General features: G+C 44.0%; 2 protein-coding genes across 11 annotated transcripts in view; one reads left to right on the top strand and one right to left on the bottom strand.

The window, feature by feature from the left end:
- MCPH1 (microcephalin 1) overlaps nt 1-20,393 on the top strand; it is a 238,398-nt gene that overhangs the window by 101,641 nt on the left and 116,364 nt on the right. For all 10 annotated transcript variants that reach the window (XM_006050680.4, XM_044938950.2, XM_044938943.1 and 7 more), the window contains one exon: nt 4,653-4,730. In XM_006050680.4, coding sequence (XP_006050742.3) covers nt 4,653-4,730 — 78 coding nt within the window. The remainder of the gene's footprint in view (nt 1-4,652; nt 4,731-20,393) is intronic.
- The window catches only part of ANGPT2 (angiopoietin 2), a 59,523-nt gene continuing 42,953 nt past the window's right edge, over nt 3,824-20,393 (bottom strand). Inside the window, exons 6-9 of the mRNA XM_006050684.3 lie at nt 16,311-16,412; nt 15,388-15,554; nt 10,633-10,763; nt 3,824-7,868 (exon numbers count right to left, since the gene is read on the bottom strand). Of these exons, the coding sequence (XP_006050746.1) occupies nt 7,708-7,868; nt 10,633-10,763; nt 15,388-15,554; nt 16,311-16,412 (561 nt within the window). The 3' untranslated portion in view covers nt 3,824-7,707. The remainder of the gene's footprint in view (nt 7,869-10,632; nt 10,764-15,387; nt 15,555-16,310; nt 16,413-20,393) is intronic.

Raw genomic sequence — 20,393 nt, 5'->3', positions numbered from 1 at the left:
GAGAAATATATACCCAGTTAACCTTTTATTTGTTTATTTAATACTGACTTTTGTTTATTTATTTACTGTTTTTACTTATTTATTTGCTCTGGGTCTTAGTTGCTGCACTTACGGTCTTCAGTTTTCCTTGCGGCAAGCAGAATCTTTAGTTGCAGCATGCTAACTCGTAGTTGTGACATGTGGGATCTAGTTACTGGACCAAGGATCAAACCCAGGGAGCTTGGAGTCTTAGCCACTGGACCACCAGGGAAGTCCCTAACCTTTTATTTTTCACTAAACTTGCAGCCTTAACTGCCATCTTACAGAGTAGGTTTTCCTTCTTTTGAATACTCTACTAAGGTAAAAACTTGACTCATTGGAAAAGACTCTGATGCTGGGAGGGATTGGGGGCAGGAGGAGAAGGGGACGACAGAGGATGAGATGGCTGGATGGCATCACTGACTCGATGGACGTGAGTCTCAGTGAACTCCGGGAGTTGGTGATGGACAGGGAGGCCTGGCTTGCGGCGATTCATGGGGTCGCAAAGAGTCAGACATGACTGAGCAACTGAACTGAACTGAAGGTAGAGATAAATCTAGCTAGTGAAACACTAAAGCAAAAAATTTACACTCTAAAAAAAAAGTACAGTCTGATTTGATGATTTCATTACAATCAAATTAATGTTTTCTGCTATCTCTGTACAGTACTCATTCCTTGGACGCCTACATAAATTAAATTTATTAATTCAGTCACCAAAATGCTACTGTAGATGCCTGATGGTTTTATTTTCAAAATATTTAGAAAGAGACACATTCAGAGAACGTAAATTTTCTCCCAGAGATTGTTTAAGTCAGTTGACGTTTTAATGTGTATTCCATTTGAACTCAAATTCCAAAGCCATTTTTAAGGCTGGTTCCCTGGATTCTCTCATTGCAGTGCAGTGTTTCTCACTGTGCTGCTCTTCCACATGCTTCGTGTCGGAAATGAACCTGATTTGAAACTTTCCACAGTTTATGTCCAGGGCTAATCATATGAGTTTGTAGGGAGCTAATGTGTCTCTGTAAACGATAACACACATTGACTGATAAAAGTAAGGCAAACAGTATGTTACTGCAGTGGGTAATTTTAACCACCCATAAAGAACTGTGTACAAACATGATTTCAGTGTAGAGTTATAAGTTTTCTAATACCTTCTTTCACTGAATTAATATATTGGGTTTTTTTTGTTTTTTTTTTGTTTTAATGTTGGTTACACAGCAAAAATAGGGGGGAAAGAAAAAGAGAATTCAATGACAAAACGCCCAGGTACACACAGATCTGTTTGAAGATTAGGATCCCTGAGGACCCAGCTCATTGCTTTCTCTCTCATGGAGGCAGGTTTTCTCTGTTTTTTCACCCCTTTCCCACTGTGTCAGTGTGAGCCCCACGCCGCGGGCTGTTTGTTCCATCTCCCGTGACATGTCTTCTGACTCTCCTCCCCAGCAGTTGTGTTTGCACTGAGGTCCTTGGCATACAGGGCTGGAAACAGGGTATGCTAGCAAACCTTCCCTACCATGTGGACCCTATTTTCTGACCGCCTCTTCCAAAGCTGCCTCTATGGCCGCCAAAAGAAAGCGCCTGCTTCAGTGCCGTCCTGACAGGTGGGCTCCCTGTACTGAGATGCCTTCTCCTCTCTCGGCCTGTCTCTGCCTTTGCCTCGTGGACGTTTCCTCAGTGTCAGCCCCTCTGTGGACCCTGTCGTGGCTCTCCCGGCCTGAGCTAGTTTGCTTCCTCTTGTAAGTGTGCCTAGCACTGCTTTGGAGAAATCAGCGTTTGTGGTTTCCCCTCATGCCTCCCGCAAGAGGGTAAATCTTTCTAGGGTAAATCCTCCTGGATTTCCAGAAGCCAGCTTGGTAGGCTGTCAATAAGTTGTTCACAGATGAATGGATCGTGAGCAGAAAGAAATGGCTGTTGAGTAAGTAAACGCATCTGTTGAAAGTAAGATCTGGGCCAGTGCTGAGAATGGCCATTCAGACCCTGTATTCCGTTCTTATCTTTATTCCACCGTCATACTCACTTTGTCTTAGAAACAAAACAAAATGCTGTCCCATGTTGGGTAAGTACTAGGTTTAATATTAAAAAGGAGATATTTCAGACTGATATTCCATGGATGATTCCGAAGTTTCAGTTCAGTTAAGTCACTCAGTCGTGTCCGACTCTCTGCAACCCAATGAATCACAGCACGCCAGGCCTCCCTGTCCATCACCAACTCCCAGAGTTCACTCAAACTCATGTCTATCGAGTCAGTGATGCCATCCAGCCATCTCATCCTTTGTCGTCACCTTCTCCTCCTGCCCCCAATCCCTCCCAGCATCAGAGTCTTCTCCAATGAGTCAACTCTTCGCATGAGGTGGCCACAGTACTGGAGTTTCAGCTTTAGCATCATTTCTTCCAAAGAAATCCCAGGGCTCATCTCCTTCAGAATGGACTGGTTGGATCTCCTTGCAGTCCAAGGGACTCTCAAGAGTCTTCTCCAGCACCACACTTCAAAAGCATCAATTCTTCGGCACTCAGCTTTCTTCACCGTCCATCTCTCACATCCATACATGACCACTGGAAAAACCATAGCCTTGACTAGATGAACCTTTGTTGGCCAAGTAATGTCTCTGCTTTTGAATATGCTGTCTAGATTGGTCATAACTTTCCTTCCAAGGAGTAAGCATCTTTTAATTTCATGGCTGCAGTCATCATCTGCAGTGATTTTGGAGCCCCCAAAAATAAAGTCTGACACTGTTTCCACTGTTTCCCCATCTATTTCCCATGAAGTGATGGGACCAGATGCCATGATCTTCATTTTCTGAATGTTGAGCTTTAAGCCAACTTTTTCACTCTCCACTTTCACTTTCATCAAGAGGCTTTTGAGTTCCTCTTCACTTTCTGCTGTAAGGGTGGTGTCATCTGCATATCTGAAGTTATTGATATTTCTCCTGGGAATTTTGATTCTAGCTTGTGCTTCTTCCAGTCCAGCGTTTCTCACGATGTACTCTGCATAGAAGTTAAATAAGCAGGGTGACAATATACAGCCTTGACGTAGTCCTTTTCCTATTTGGAACCAGCCTGTTGTTCCATGTCCAGTTCTAACAGTTGCTTCCTGGCCTGCATACAGATTTCTCAAGAGGCAGGTCAGGTGGTCTGGTATTCCCATCTCTTTCAGAATTTTCCACAGTTTATTGTGATCCACACAATCAGAGGCTTTGGCATAGTCAATAAAGCAGAAATAGATGTTTTTCTGGAACTCCCTTGCTTTTTCCATGATCTAGCGGATGTTGCCAATTTGATCTCTGGTTCCTCTGCCTTTCCTAAAACCAGCTTGAACATCAGGAAGTTCACGGTTCACATATTGCTGAAGCCTGGCTTGGAGAATTTTGAGCATTACTTTACTAGCATGTGAGATGAGTGCAATTGTGCGATAGTTTGAGCATTCTTTGGCATTGCCTTTCTTTGGGATTGGAATGAAAACTGACCTCTTCAAGTCCTGTGGCTACTGCTGAGTTTTCCAAATTTGCTGGCATATTGAGTGCAGCACTTTCACAGCATCATCTTTCAGGATTTGAAATAGCTCAACTGGAATTTCATCACCTCCACTAGCTTTGTTCATAGTGATGCTTTCTAAGGCCCACTTGACTTCACATTCCAGGATGTCTGGCTCTAGGTCCGAAGTTTAGAAACTACCAAAAAGGAAGATTTAGACTTCATTCCTAGTAAGTCCGCAAAAAACCCTTAAACTTTACATCACAACTCTAGAGACATAGAATAAATTCACTGACTGCAGGAAAGAAGGAAATTGCAGATAAAAAGATAAGTGTGAGTTACTTAATTCAGTTTGTTTATTTTAGTTGTACTTTAATTCACACAGTTTAATTCACACAGATATTCAGGGAGTTTCATCATAGAGATGAGTGCAGAATCTCAAATGTTGTTGAAGTAAAAGCAAAAGCATTGTTTTGATTATTCTAAAATGTTCTGATGATGATGATGAAAGCTTGTTCATGATATGAGACATTATACTCTTCTGAAGGGTGAGAAGGATTTCCCAACGTGTTATAGAAAACTTCTCCTAAAGATATTAGCAAATGATAAAAATAAAGTTACACCCCAGAAGTTGTGCTCTTTGAAATTAGGTTTATGATCTATCTTCTCCAAATATATGGAGTTTTTTAATTAATAAGATTCTGTGTTATTTGCTTAAGATGGTCTGTAACAACTGTTAAATCAGAAACTGGAATTTAGGAAGATGTAGTGTTTCATATGTTTAGAAGTAGAGTGGTGTTCAGTATTTGGCCTCACTCAGATATAATAATAACCCAGGCTTCTAGCCATCCAGAGATGTTTTTCCTTAACCAAGCATTCATTAATATTTGTAACATTTACACAACCTGAAGATTCTGATAGCCTTTCAGTGTTCAGGATGCTCCATGGAGTGTGTAGTTACTGCTGGGGATTTTTTGTTTTGTTTTTGTTTTGCTGTATCTTTAAAGTGGTCTGCTGCTGCTAAGTCGCTTCAGTCGTGTCCGACTCTGTGCGACCCCAGAGACGACAGCCCACCAGGCTCCCCCGTCCCTGGGATTGGTTTATTGTCCACTAAAAGCCTGATAGATTTATTAAAAGTGCTCTGCTTCTTCTGTCACTTACAGGTACTGTGGTCTTTGGAAATGGGTCACTGGATTTCTGAGGAACCATTTGAACTGTCTAACTACTTCCCTGCAGCTCCTGTAAGTCATACATTATTTTATGATGATAAGTGCAATTTGGTATTTTCAGGAAATTATTATTGGCATAGATACATACTCAAGTTTTTTAAAATTAAATCAATAGCAATTATGCTTATAACTAAAATGACACATCTGCAGAAGTTAACACATTTTGTCTATTTGTGGGAATAAATGTGAGACCATTCCTCAAAAAGTCATGAGAAATATAATCCCCAAAAATTTAATTATGAAAGTCCTTAGGATTGAGAAACACAGTAATGAAAGAAGGCAAGATTCTTGAGAAAGTGCTATTCTGTCTGGCTTACTACTTCAAATAATAATGCTGTTACTGTTAACAGATAGAACTGATGGGCATAAAAGTGGCCGCGTACTAACATTATGATGTGGTCTTTCTGTTTTGGTGTTTTTTCTAAAACTTTACTTCGGCTTTACTGACTTTCTGGTATTTCGAATTCTTAGTGGGAAAGTTCCAGGTTCCAGTGTTTTTAAAGATTAATAAGTAGGTAATTTCAGGTTTGTTTGGAGGTCAGATTGTGCAGAAGTTGGCTTTTGTTTTCAAATGTTAACTGGTTTGTAACAGATTATCCTTTCAAAAGATTATGCCGGAAAGATAATTGATGATCTGTAATCTGCGACCTGTCTCTGGGTTTTTCAGCTTTGAGAATGCCATAGGACTGTCACATAGTAAGAAATTGAACTCTGCCTTCCTAGGCTTATTTAGTTGTTGTTTCTGTTTCCATTTTTGAGACTGCTGTTTTGATTTGGTCTTGACTTTATAAATGTTTTCTTAAGAAGAAGAAAAATTCCTCTCAGCAAGACGTGTTGTTTGAAATACCAGGTAAGGAGTTGAAGTGTGAAGTAAAGATGCAAATTCCCCCCATTCTGTGCCATGAGAGAGTATGTGTAACCCTGAGTAACAGTGATGTTTACCTTTGAAACTCACCTTATCTGCCTACATGGACAAGTGCTGTAAATGAAGTGTGTTGTTGCCAGTTCTTCCTGTATTTTCATATCCCCACCTCGGCATCTGTCATCTGGTCATTGAGATGTCATGAAAACATATGGTTTCTTCTGGAGCAGGGATATTTTCTTATTATCAGATGTTTTTTAGCTCGGTACAAAGCCGTGTATACAGTCACCCTCTGTTAAATCTGCAGTGCTTTCTTACACGTACTGAGAGTAGCTGTTCTGAGACAGGAGGTTACTTGCTGGTTAATGTATTCGTTGGGAAGGTACAGCATGGTGAGAAATGTGTCCAGAGTCTGCTCAGCAACACCTGGGTGTTAGGAAACTAAGTTCAGAAAGGGGAGATATGGGGATGACATAAATCAGATAAGAAAAAATGTAGTGGTAGAATAGTGTAAGGTGAGACAGACACAGGTAAACGCTGGCTGCAGACTTGGCTCTAAGTTTCCTAACATCTGACTCAACTGTGAATCTATGAGAAATGGCTTCCAAATTATGGTGCATTACACAAATGTCATTAGTGTTAATTGTATCCTGGAACTTCAACAGAGTTAAAATTCTAGGAGTTTTCACAGTCCTGAGCTTAAATCTGTGCTCTCGAAATGTTCTGTAAATATTTGCGTATACTGTTATATAAATGGCTCGATGGACGTGAGTCTGGGTGAACTCCAGGAGTTGGTGATGGACAGGGAGGCCTGGCGTGCTGCGATTCATGGGGTCGCAAAGAGTCGGACACGACTGAGCGACTGATCTGATCTGATTATATAAATAGCAGATTTTGGTTTTGCACTCCAGAACACTTTTTTTTAAGTTGACTCCTGGTTTAAGTTTAGTAGGATTTAAGTTATTGTTACTGATGCAAATTATGGTTTTCCCCTGACTAACTTGTGGGATGAATCTAGCTTGAGAAGCATAGCTTTGTAACTGTTTCAAATGGGAAGGTTTCTCAACCACAAACTGCATTGTAGCCTACTTCCCTAAAATACATCTTGGTAGAAGAGAAACAAGACTTCTGTTTTAGAATAGTAAGTAAAAGATAGGAAAGCCTGTTTGTCATGAAATTAAATGTATAATTTTCTTCATTAAAAATCAAGATTTTCCTTGTCATGAAGCACAATCATTTGTTTCAGAATCAAATTACAATGCTGTAAATATTATCATAGAAGTTAAATGTGGTCCTCTCACCTAATAAGTTATATTTAATTACTAAAAATACCTTCATATTTAACAGCAAGGCAGGAAAAAATAGTACAATCTTCATATATACCAAAAGAACACGTTTCTATCAATAATTTCAGAGATCCTGAAAGTTTTCACCATGGAAACTTTGAAATGCATATATTTGAGCATTAACTTAAAACTAAGCTGTCAATACACACGTAAATTTGCTGTTCTCAAAATGAAAATTTAAAGCTCCTAAGAGGAGGCAGAAAAATGCATTAGCTATGTTTTTCCTTCTCCAAATATTAAAACTACTAATAACCACTTCTCACAAAAGTCCCTGAATATATAATGTATTTTTATGACTTGCAGAATTTTTTCTTCCTTTTAATTATGATAGCGATGCTGAATTCAGGACATATAGATATTTACACAGTCTATAAACAGTGCTTGGAAAAATGCAGTTCCAAGGTTATCTCTACTACACAGCATAAGTGTTCTGTTTTCCAGTTATTTACTGATCAACTCGCGCGTAACATTCTTGGTTGTGACAACAGAGTCTGTAAATTGTCAGTCTCGTTCGCGAGCTTAGATTTATCTTCCCAAAGGCTTTCTGCCAGGTCACCACACCAGGCTGTGGCTTGTCTGGGGTTGTGTGTCGGTTCACTGAGTGATGCGGGTTCAAGGGGTAAGCCTCACGGGGCTCGCACTGGGAGCTCACGGCCCCTTCCGCACCGCAAGCGGGCAGTTCGTCCAAGCCGGATGCGGAGACAGTGCGCAGTCTTTAGTGCTTTGGGAGCAAGTCTCTGGAAACAGGGCAAGACATTGTCCCTCAGGTGGGTGCCAGGGTTTAGAAATCTGCTGGACGGATCATCATGGTCGTGGCCTTGAGTGAGTAGCCCGAGCCCTTCCAGTAGTACCACTTAATACCGTTGAACTTATTTGTGTTCTGCCTCTGTGGGTAGTACATTCCATTCAGGTTGGAAGGACCACAGGCATCAAACCACCAGCCTGTGAAAGGGAAGCACAGAAGGAATTAGGAGCCAGGCAGCCCTGACTGTCTCACCTTTGAGTGGGAAATGCCAGCTCTTCAGAGAGTCGCATCCCAGGCCTGTGAAGCATGTGCCCGGAGCCGCTCTTCAGTGTGGGGAGAGCCGCCTGGCAGAGGGGAGCGTGGCTCCATCTCTGCACTAGCTGGACCGTGGCTCCCTAAGGCACACGTTCTTAGGAGCTCCCTTACTTCTCTGTGCTGTGGGGAAGGGCCAGTCACCCGCCGACATGGCTAGGAGAGCCAGGGGACAGCTGAAAGTGGGGAAGGGTCAGAACCTGGAGAATGGGTGGGTGGGTCTCATGGGGCCAGGCTCACCATCCATCCTGTCCTAGCCACACGGTGGACCAGACAGATTCAGGCTGCCCTCCCGCTAACAAAGAAAGCCTTTTTGTTGAAAGAGTAACCCTAGATTTTAAGTACTCAGTGGAGCTAGATAAAAAGCAAATTTTCAAGTCCCAGAAACAAAAAGAAAATTTAAAGCTGGAGTGGTGTGTGCCCTAAAGTAAAGCGGGGGTCTCGGGGGGCATCCACACCTACCCCTGAAGGACTAGTCTGGGGTAACGCCATTCCCCAGAGGCCTTGGGTTTGTGAGGGTAGGAGTGACCTCGATCTACATGCCTTAATCCAGATAAACGTTCATATTGTGTTGGGAGGACATACACAGTATGATGCCATTTGTATAAAATTTTAAAATACAGAAAAAAATAACAACTATTCTTGATATCTCCAAACCTAGTAAAAGAAATAATGTGACCATTACCTCAGGGGCAAGTATTTGTTGGGCCTGTTTTATTTCTTTAAAAGTATTCTGGTGCGTATATTCTATTCTGATATTCACGTGCTGCTCTGTGGTCACCAGTTATTCCATCCAGATGCCTAAATTCTTTCCGGGGGTAACAGCTCCATTACTTGATTCAGATTAATGTTGATTTGATAAGACGTTTGTGTGTGAGGCTCATAATCCTTCCCAATATTCAGGAATATTACACACTTAAGAGTCTGTCCATTCCAGAGCCTGCTGCCTGACTCAGCTATGAATTTACTATACATGCAAAAATCTAGCTGGCTTCTCCTTGGTCCAGACCACAGCTTGGAATCTGACCTCTACACTCTCTCTCTCGGGCTGCATTTCTTCTTTCCCGTCTGCTTTCCACTTCCACTCTCAGCCCTAAATCTTAATCTGAGTAAATAAATCTGTTGTTTCCTTGGTTATTAATGCACTGATACTCTCCTGAGTAGCTCCTGACATTCGGGTGGTCTGAAAACTGCTGTCGCCCGAGTGGACTGCTGGACTCAGTGTGGGAATGGCAAACAGGAAGGATTCCAAGGGCTCATTCTCCCACCCCCTTCCCCTGGTTGGCTTTAAAAAGGATTATTATGGTTGATGGGGGAGACAGGCAGCTTTTACACAATCCGCATAATAGCATTCTCTGGTTGAAATAATTACTGAAGTGGGCCTGGCTAATAAGGAAGGCTTAATGTTACCACCATGTACTTATACATAAAATACATTCTCTAAGGAACCATAAGACTGAGTTTCTTAATGGAGCCTCCGTCTCTCAGTATCACTGAAAGACTTGAAAATTACTTTATTTCACATTATTTTCTTAAATAAATCCTTTTGCCTGTAAACAGTTCTTAACTGCAGTGCTAACATATGGTAAGTTTAGATCCTTTACTTGTTGACGCAGTCCCTCATAGTTCTAAGATTTATTGACCTCAGCTTTTTCCTCTGGTTTTCCTGGGTGAGTAATGAATGAATTTTTGGTGATACAATTCATGGCCTCCACAGATTCAACACTGCCAGTTTCCTGTTTGCCTCTACATTTAGTCTGTACTGTTGGCAGAATTTTCGTTGCTGATTTCAATCTTTCAGTGTGTTTAAGAACTAACTTTGATAGCATTTGCCAGACTTTTTTTCTGGTCTCGGTCACAATTAACTGGCTCTGGTTATTCCACTTTAAAAGTTTTAGGAATCAGAAGAATAGGTTTCCTAACAGTTGGTCCCTATCACTAACCTCTGACATGCTTCTGAGAACTCATCCAGTCATTTAAGTGACTGTTATATCAGATTTGCTTTTGAATGTGGTTTCTTTTTTATTTTGAGAGATCTAGCATGGGAGGTATCAATAGAAGGCAAGAACAGCCTGAAAATAAAGGCCTTAATTTAAATTGGACTATCCTTCATTTTAATTTGATGCACAGAAAAGGAGGTTGTTTAGTTATTTTCTTTGCATTATAAGTGTTTGCTATATATTAATGACATCTTTAAAAAAAACTGAAAAATTCTTGTTTGAACTATAAATTATTCATTAGAAACATTCCTATACTGATGAATCCACGTCACTGCTTTGTTGCCATTTTGAGTTCTTAACCTTTCTAATAAATAAAGCAAAATGGAATTAAACCATCTTTCTAACATCTGATATTCAGCACAAGCTCAGGAGAGCTTGCTCAGGGTCACATGGCCCCTCTCCCTGCCAGGGCCAGGTCCTGAGGAGACACAGTTGGCCTAGCGACAATTCTAGCTCCATATCACATTCGTGTGTAAAGCTCAACAGTCCGAAAAAGCGAAAAACAAACCTCCCCGCATTGAGCAAGTCCATCTAGTTATGAAATTTGGACACTGTCACCGATCACAGGTTGCAGTCTGAATAGCCAACCTTTCACTCTCTGAAACCCTTCCTTGCCAACACAAATAGGAAGAGAGAAAAGTCCTCCCACCTCCTGTGAGCATTTGTGAGCATTTGCAAATGCATTTGTCGTTGTCTGCATCCTTCGTGCTAAAATCATTTCCTGGCTGGCTTATGCTGCTTATTTTGCCGGCTGTCCCCGTGAGGCCTTTAAGGTGAATCCTGTGAGCATGCAAAGAAAAACAGAAAAAAAAAAAAAAAAAGAAGAAGCAAAACATAATTGGCTTGGGTGGTTGATTTATCATAGTGGAAAGTTTTTTACAATGAAGAATTTCATTCTGCAGAAGCGTGTGCTATGCCGGTTAGTGCACTAATGCATACCCAGGACAAAATGTTTTTGTGCTGGTATAAACAGGAACCAACTTATCATCAAACCCTTAGGCAAAGAGGAATGTTTTCATGAAACCTTCACCGCGTATCACTTGCACAAGCATCAGCAGGGACTTCGGGGCCCTATAATTTATTTTCCTGCTGCTTTCAGATAAACAAAAGAGGGGAAAATGCGTTGTGAAGGGATCCTCTTTCCATATCATGGAAATAGTAATCAAAGTCCCGAGATGACCAGTGTGGGTGGGGAGGGCAGCAGACCAGGAAGGACCATTGCACTTGGTGTAGAACTCTCGTGAACCATGTAGAAAACAGCGCCTATAGCTGCTTGGCCTCATTTCTGAATAGTATTGTAATAAACCTGCCAGACTTTGAGAAACAATAAGTGTACTGTTCATTAAACTCTAGATGATGGCCCAGGCTTTTTGCTCAGTCGCCGAATTGTGTCCAACTCTTTGCAACCCCATGGACTGCAGCATGCCAGGCTTCCCTGTTCCTCACCGTCTCCAGAGTTAGCCCAAGTTCATGTCCATCAAGTCCGTGATGTCATCCAACCATCTCATCCTCTGTCGTCCCCTTCTCCTCCTGCCTTTAATCTTCCCCAGCATCAGGGTCTTTCTCAGTGAGTCAGCTTATCGCATCAGGTGGCTGAAGTATCGGAGCTTCAGTTTCAGCATCAGTCCTTCCAGTGAATATTCAGGGTTGATTTCCTTTAGGATGGACTGGTTGGATCTCCTTGCAGCCCAAGGGATTCTCAAGTCTTTTTCAGCACCACAGTTCAAAAGCATCAATTCTTTTGCACTCTGGCTTTTAGGAGATCGCAAAAATCTGGCTCCCCCCAGCAGCGTGCCTGCCCAGGAGGAGGGGAGAAGGGCCGGGGGGCTGTGTGCCCCACTCCAGGGGAGCCCGGGCCAGGGAAGCAGGGTCCAGGGGGCGCGAGAGCCTGCACCAAACCTGTGTCGCCGTGTGGGCCTTGGGGCCGGGGTTGCTGAGTCTCCCGTCCTGGGGAAGCTTCTGTTCTCTAAGCCCCCCAGACGCCACTCGTCTTGCAAACGCCAGCTCACGTGTGCTGGCAACTATCTTGGAAGGAGTAGGGTTTCTTGGAATTCATTTTGGAACAGAAGGTGGAGCCGGGAGGAAAGGTTGGCCAGGGGCCTGTCTCTCAGCGCCCACACCACGCACTCCCACACGTGAGAACTAGTGCCCAGAACAGCCCCAAGATGGGTGTGCGGCACCCGCTGTCTCACAGGTAGGACGGCTGAGGTTCAGAGACAGGAACTCGCCCAGAGGGACACGCCGTACGTGGCGGAGTGGGGACTGGTTGCGGCTGCCCCTCTGTTAGGGCTCCACGCTGGGGCACCCAGTGTGTGGTTATGGAGGAAGTCGTTGAGGGCGCCTGTGACCTTACCCAGTAGGTTCCATAAAGCATTATCCCTGAGTAACTTCTGTGTTAGTAATTCAGATTTTTTAATTGTTTGTAATATTGTAACTCTGCAAACATCATCACAAAGCAGGCCTGAGTTTCTTGATTTCAGGCCCCTCTTGTGTTTCAGTCATGACCCCAGGCTCCAGCACAACCTCTGTATACCTGGTGTAACGTGTTCATGTCAGTTCTGCTCATCTCTGAGGTTTTGAAGCACTTTCCTTTTTTTTTTTTAAACTTTTGTATTTGGGGTATAGCCAGTTAACAATGTTGTGATAGTTTCAGGGGGACAGCAAAGGCGCCCGGCCATCCACGTACATGTATCCATGCTCCCCTCCCGTCCAGGCTGCCATATAACAGAAGGACTTAAATTTCTGTCCCAGCCCGTCCCTTTAATCGCAGGCAGGACTGAAATGAATGACTCCCTTTAGATCCTTCTGTTGTGTGGCCCACTGGTTAAAGTTGGCTTTTTTTCAAAACTTTATCAATCAAGAATAGCCACATTCTCGAAATTGCTTTAAATTGGTACCCATCGCTTTTATACCACAGTGGAATGGTGAGAGAGGTAATGCCAATATTTAATAATTAAATCTTAGTGTTTGTATGGAACTGCCAGAATGTTGGTGTGTGTGTGCTCAGTCACTTCAGTCATGGCCAACTTTTTGCGGCCCTATGGACTGTAGTCTGCCAGGATCCTCTGGATTCCCCAGGCAAGAATACTGGAGCTGGTTGCCATTTCCCTCTCCAGGGGATTTTCCCGACCCAGGGATCGAACCCACATCTCTTAACATCTCCTGCATTGGCAGGCAGTTCTTTTCCACAACGTGACCAATTCTTAAGGTTTAATATACAAATAGTTTTTAGTTTTAGTAAAAAGAATCATATTCTATTGATGCACTTATATATTCCTATAACATGTATTTTTTTTCAGTTTTCTAACATTTGAGAAAAATTCCTTTAGTAAAAAACAACTGCTACATGCAGTTGGCGTTGTGAAATATCAATAGTTATTTTAAGTTTTAGTCACATCCCAGTTTTCTTATCACATTGACATGTTTTATCAGGATAATAGTTTTTTTCAATGTAGTATCTGCCCTATAATGTCAAGTAAATTAAACTGAGCTTTAAACAAATTTGGGCTTTTTTATATCATGTATCTAAAGATTGTGTTTCTAAAGGAAATATATCTGTTAAGAACCATCACAGTTTAAAATATTTTTATAATGTCAGCATACAAGGGTAATGACCCATTTTGTAAAATCTTCTTATGTAAATAGTCTAATCCTTAATTTTTGTGTTCTTTCTTTCTTTTTAATTTCTCTGTTGTAGAGTTCTAACTGTTGCCAGTTGAAAAAATATTTAGCTTGGAGGTAAAACAGTGACCAGCCACTCATGTCTTAAACTTCATTGAGTTTTTGATCTCTTTAGAGTCCCCTTGGGGCTGCACTGTAGCCCAGACACCTATCTCTTCACTCATCTGAGCCCCGGTCCACCCTGTGCAGCCCGGCTCTGTGTGTGATGAGAGCCAATGACTGACTTCTTAGAAGTCATGTCAAAGCTTGTCAGACACTATGTCTTCAGACACGCTCCTGAATTTTGGCCCACCGTTTAGCGGGGCACGAGACGGTGTGCGCTTCTCAGGTAGCTGTCAGCAGGCCGGCTTTCAGCCCGTTTTTTTTTCGAGCTGTCCATTGCAGCCTCCCCGAGAAGCCAGCTCAAGGACTTTAAAAATCACAGGTTTTTCCCCCCCCCCCCAAACTACTAAGGTCTTGGAATTTTCATTGAGCAGAGGGTCTGAATTGGGCATCGGTGGAATCCAGCCAGGACTGCAGGCCAGCTGACCTCTGTCTCCTGTGACACTGCTGTGGACCTTCTCTTCTGCCTGACATCAGAGTAGGTGTCTCACGTGTGCCCTGCGGCCACCGGAGCCGCGCCTCCCCCTCCAATCTTCCCCAGCCTGTGCCTTCAAGACTCCCTCAGGGTGTGCTGGCACCTGACTCCTTGTGTTGTATCTTCCCAGACCAGTTCCTGGGTCACCTGCAGGCATCCCGTCCCCCTGGCCCCCGCCAGCAACAGGTATCCTGAGCCCCCGCGTGACGGCGAGATGCCCCGATCCCTGCGCTGCTCTGGCCGCACACAGCAGGGTGCGGAGCCCCTTTGCTCTGCCTCCACTCTCAGGCCATTCTAGTGCCAAAGAGCCAATTCCCACTCAGAACTGTCCGTGCTTTTCTTGGAACATTCGAGATTAGCTCTGCCAAGTAGGTGGGAGGACGCAAATACTGAGGCCGTGCTGTGAACCAGCCCGTCTTCCTGCAGCCCAGGGCAGAGGACCCAGCTGCCCAACCACCCAGCTAGTCATGCCTCTCTTGAGCTTGGAGCTCATCCTGAGTTGGGGGTGGAACGCAGCAACTGAATGTGGTTGAACTTCACAAAGATAGGTTTAACTTTTAAAACCTTCTAGAGGGAAACAGCATACTCATACATCTGCTAGGCTTCCCTGTGGCTCAGATGGTAAAGAATCTGCCTGCCAAATGCAGGAGACCCGAGTTCACTTCCTGAATTGGGAAGATCTCCTGGAGAAGAAAATGGCTACTCATTCAGGTATCCTAGCCTGGAGAATTCCATGGACAGAGGAGCCTGGTGGGCTACAGTCCATGGGGTCACAAAGAGTCAGACACAGCTGAGCAACTCACACACACATACATCTGCTGTGTTACTGGCATGGTATCTTATAATAAGGACACAACATTCGTTTATTCTGCAAATAATTACCTGCCAGGCAGGGTTCATCTGTGCTCTTAGGCTACAGAGCAGACACAACAGGCACAATTCTGTCTCATAAAGCTCCCCTTGTATCGTTAGAATTAGAATGTTAAAACTAGAGACACTTGCCTAAGGGCAGCAAAGAGCTCTGAGAGCCAAGCTGCTTTTCCCCATTAAGGGAGCCTGTGAGTCATTCAGATTCTGGTTAATACAGTGGGGTTCTGACTTCGAGCAAGTCTTTTAACTCGTTTCGGTGACATGTAATTTCCTCACCTGTAGTTGAGCTCTTCATTCGAGAGATAGAAGTGGTCGTACAGCGAGTAAGCCTCATTCCCTTCCCAGTCTCTTAGGTGTATTTTCAGCACGTAGCGTTTCTGACCCGTCACCTGCGAAACAAACTCATTTCCCAGCCAGTGTTCACCCGAAGGGTTCCCGAATCCCTGAAATTCAAGTTGAAAAGTTCGCTTACTTCACTTTTTTTTTCCCTTCACATATTTGAAATCAGTAGTCCATCAATTTAACATGGAACAAGCATCAAACATTCGGCAGAAATTCCTTCCTGTGCTGTGAAACTTTGGGACCTTCCATATAAGGTTTTTAAAAAATCAGTTTTAAGAAGCTAAGCGGTTACCAGAAGGAGATTGGTATTGGAATAATTAGAACGACTTGGAGAACCCCCAGTAGAAACATTATCCTAGGGGCCTCCCTGCTGGTCCAGTGCTCGAGGCTTCACTTCCCAGTGCAAGGGGTCTGGGTTCAGTCCCTGGTGGGGAGCTCAGATCCTGCATGCCTGGTGGCCAAAAGCCAAAAAATAAAACAGAATCAGTGTTGTAACAAACTCAATAAAGACTTTTAAAAAAATGGTCCACATCAAAAAGTCTTAAAAAGAAGCATCATCATAAACACCTTAGTTTGCGGAGGTGTGAAATGCTGTGAAGTAGTCTACCCCTAGAAATGCTGAGCCCACCAGCTTTCGCATGCCTTTGTTTTGATGTTTCGTTTACATTACATCGACTGGACCATTCTTTAACGTGGTGACAGAAGCACCAGTTAGAAAGATCCTTTTGGTTTCAAGACAAAAAAAAATGATCAAAAGTCATGGGTTAGTTTTAGATTTGTGGTGGAAGTCCTGCACATTCTCAAAGTTAGTTTTCGCAAGGAAAATTATTTTCAGATGGTTTAAAGAATATCCATACCACTTTATATTCTTTCCAAGTCCTCTGAAAATCAACACTGCCGTCTTCACGTCGCTGAATAACTGTCCACCCACCTCCACCCGTTTCCATGTCACAGTAAGCCTGCAACGGGAACGCACGGTTACTGCCTGGGAAACGTCTGGACTTGGGTCCTCGTCTTACATAACAGAAACGAGATGAACAGAGATACTTAGAATACGGCCAGAGCTGATGGGGTTCTCTGGGGTAAATCTCTGTGGTCTTCCAAGAGGCAAAGGATTTTAGGGAAATTGAAAACCATGAATTTAAAAAAGTAAACAGTAACATAACACGACGTGTGGATGAAAATAGGACCTTGTCATCATCTGTTCTAGGCAGAGCCCCACCCCGACAGCTGACCCAGAGATCCGCGCTCCTTAGCGCTTTGTGGGGAACGGGGCATGTTGGCTGATTGGCCCCAAGTCTCTCATCTCCGGCCTGCAGAGATCCATCCCTGAAAACCTTTATGATGGTTGCCAGTCCCAATCAACTCTCCAGAGAGTTGTGTAAAAGGGAGACTCTTGGATTGCAGAGCTTCTAAGACTGCTGTGATGCCGTGGAGCTGTTAGGCTTCCTCTGAGTGTGGGATCAAAGTCAGCTTCCATGGTTCACCCCTCAGAAGGAGGGACCGGAGACTTTGTGTGCGAACCGAGCGGGGCCTGGTGGTTCCACCCCGCAGACCCCAACCTCACGCTTCTCTCTACCTTGCTCATGGCCCCTGGTGTTTCTCTTCCCTACTCTTTTGATTTCTGCTTTTAAATGGCCTTGGTGGGTTTAAACTTTGCTCAGGACATGGGATTCCTTCTTGATCTAAGAGCATCCATGCTTAATTTCAGCTCATCTGGAATTTTATTATGAAATTAAAAACCCCTGAAAATAAGATTACACAAATAGTTTTAAATAATGAGATTACAGTAGAATGAAGACGTTTTCCAAAAAGTTAAGATAAATTTCCCTACAGCCTCCAAGGTAGTAAATATGAAAGTTAAGGTTCAAAATCAATGAGAAGTGTTCTTTCTTTGTTGTCCTCCATGGTCTTTTGGGATACTTTTGGAGGTGGTTTTGGCAGAGTAAGTTTAAATGTGAACCGTACTGCTTCTTGAGCTGAAATCTAGGGACTAGGGGCTAACGGCGCACCCAGAGTGCACCCAGGCCTGCCCCTTCACTGGGCGCACTTGTCTACCAGCCTGTTCTGAGCCAGCTGAGAGCAGCAGCTGGAGCCCAGCGCCAGATCACCCGTCCCCCTCTCTCTGCCACCTTTCCAGGCTCTTTCAGCACTGTCACTTGGCCCATGTTGCTTTCCTGGTGATCCTTATGTTTGTAAACGTGTGTTCCATGAAAGAAAATTGTGTTTATCAGGAATGAAATGAATTCACCATTTAAATTAATCAGTCATATGAAGTTGATCTGCTTAAGATAACCCCTTATGGCTCTGAATTGACATTATTATTATCATTATCATTGCTCTGCATCACTCCGTTCCAAGCACCAGGCTGGGTTCTTTGTATGTATTATCTGTGATCTCATGGCAACTTTGCTGTGCTACTCTTAATTCTACATTTTCGAAAGGAGAAAAGATTTGGTAAAGTCAGGTTAAGTTGATCAGAGTCATTCAGCTGTTAAGTGTTGGCATATAGGATTTGAATAAGGTCTCTTTAATTCCTGATTCTGTGATGTGTTTTCTACTCCCTCATGCTTCCCAGATGGGCTTCCCTGGTGGCTCAGACAGTAGAGTCTGCCTGCGGTGCAGGAGACCCAGCTTCGATCCCTGGGTCAGGAATATCCCCTGGAGAAGGAAATGGCTACGGTGACAAAGAGTGGGACACAACTGAGTGACTCACACACATGCTTCCAAACACAGGGAAGCTTGGCTCTTTTGTTAATAGGCCAGAAGTCCCTCCACCCAGCTCCACACTGAAGTCAGTTCATGAATAATCCTGCCTCTCACTTGCCTCTGGTCCATGAGATGGTCAGTACCGCTGACTTCTGTCAACATGTCTTTTAAAAGATCCTTCTGTGGCGGATTCATTTTGATATTTGGCAAATCTAATACAGTTACGTAAAGTTTAAAAATAAAATAAAATTAAAAAAAAAAAAAGATCCTTCTAGTAAATTAGCTGAATAAGCTCCATTGGTCTGAGCAGTCACGTGCACACACATGGACTCTCCTACCCTAAAAGGTGTGCCGGGGTGAAGGGCCTGCACACTGTTCTCAGTGAGCCTGTCCTCATTCCACGACACTCACTTCTTCAGTGTCAAAATCGCCCTGATGAGTTACTGATATTTAAATCAGAGAACGACTCCATCTTGTTATAGAAATCACTCAAGACCAAGGTCTGGGGTCTGAGCCATACTATCCTCTAACCCCATTAGGAACAATGATAGGATCATGAGAACATTTTTTAATATTTGTCCAGCTTGAGGGGAAGAATAAAACCCAGCATTTATAAAAACTGAAGCATTATGGCTAGTTGGCTCATACTGCTTCCAGAGGAAGATCGTGCTCCAGTGGAGCTCTCCATGTAGCCAGGAAGTACTGATGAAAATGATGGAGCAGATTGCATCAGGGTCAGAAAAGCAGAAGTCCCCAGATAATGCCCCAGACCTCCCTGCTCCAATTACAGCAGACCCGAGGGCGGTCAGTGCTTCTGATTAGCACACCACAGCATGGTCCACGGGCCTGGTATCTTGCTCTCAAGTTTGATGTCTTTGAGCAAATAACGCTCAATTTAAATGTCATGCTTAAACTCTGAGGCCATGGTGAATGAGTGATTAAACAGCAAACGGAAAAATGTTAGGAGTCAGGTATCCTGTGAAATTTAGGGAAGGAAACCACTGTGTCTCTTAACTAGCAAAAACAACAATGCTTCTGATAAATGCCACTGTGCAATGTCTATCTTGTACAAAAATCTAATGAGTTCTTTAAAAATCTAGTTGAAATATTTAAGCCTTTTTGGGAAAGATCTGCCCAGAGAGCTGTTGAGCATCCTTTTCTTGAATTAGAAGATTCAGAGTGAGCTTGAGTGTCCCGCCCTGCAGAGAAGCTGTCCCTGGCCCTTTGTTATTGCTGTTTAGTCACTGCTGCTGCTGCTGCTAAGTCGCTTCAGTCGTGTCCGACTCTGTGCGACCCCATGGACTGCAGCCTACCAGGCTCCTCTGTCCTTGGGACTTCCCAGGCAAGAATACTGGAGTGGGTGGCCATTTCCTTTTCCAGAGGATCTTCCTGACCCAGAGATCGAACCCAGGTCTCCTGCACTGCAGGCGGATTCTTTACCACTGAGCCACCAGGGAAGGCCCTCGTGGCTCTTGGGGGCAGCCAGAACAGTCACACTTCCCGTACATCGACTGGATGGCGGGCACCGAGCCCTGTCCTCCGTGCTCACCTCCAGTGTCACCCCAAAACTGCTCTGTGAGACAGGGGAGCCCGCAGCACGTCGCAGATGAGGGAGCAGAGGCTGCAGGCAGGGCAGTGACTTGCCGAGAGGCACATGCCGGCAGAGTCAGAGTTTAGGCCCAAGTCTATCAGACTTTCTCAGGTTGTGAATCATGGAGTCTGAAGTCCGGAGGGGAATCCAGAGGTAACTTAATCTGGACCGTATATCTTAGAGATGAAAAAATGGGGGTTTCAAAGATTGTTGTTCCCTGCTGTTCAGTGAGTTGTTTTTACCGCATGTGTGTAAAAGGGCATGTAAATGCTAACGCTTCCAGCCATGGTCTGAGACTCCATCACCCCAGGGCCATATATCATCCTCTTCCAGCACCGAGGCTGTTGGGCTGGTAGAGCCACTGGGGCAGGGGCACGCAGTGAGGCAGGAAGCGTTACGCCACAGGAGGGCGGCGCTGGTCCCTCTGGTCTGTCCAGGGTCATTCCACTTCATTCCCCATCCCCTTCCTCCTCCTGTCACTCCTGTCCCGCCGTCCCCCTGCCTCCAGACCAAGGGCAGACCAACAGCTGGTGACAGACAATAGTGTAAAAGAAGTTGGCCTGAAAACCAGAGAGCAAAGGGGACTCAAAGGCTTGGTACAGAGTCTGCTCATCACTTTTTCATCGGCAACAGACTGTTC

The sequence above is a fragment of the Bubalus bubalis genome, chromosome 1 (genome assembly GCF_019923935.1).
Source record: "Bubalus bubalis isolate 160015118507 breed Murrah chromosome 1, NDDB_SH_1, whole genome shotgun sequence".
Lineage (NCBI taxonomy): Eukaryota > Metazoa > Chordata > Mammalia > Artiodactyla > Bovidae > Bubalus > Bubalus bubalis.
Note: the sequence above shows the minus strand (reverse complement) of the source record. Positions and strands in the feature narration are given on the sequence as shown.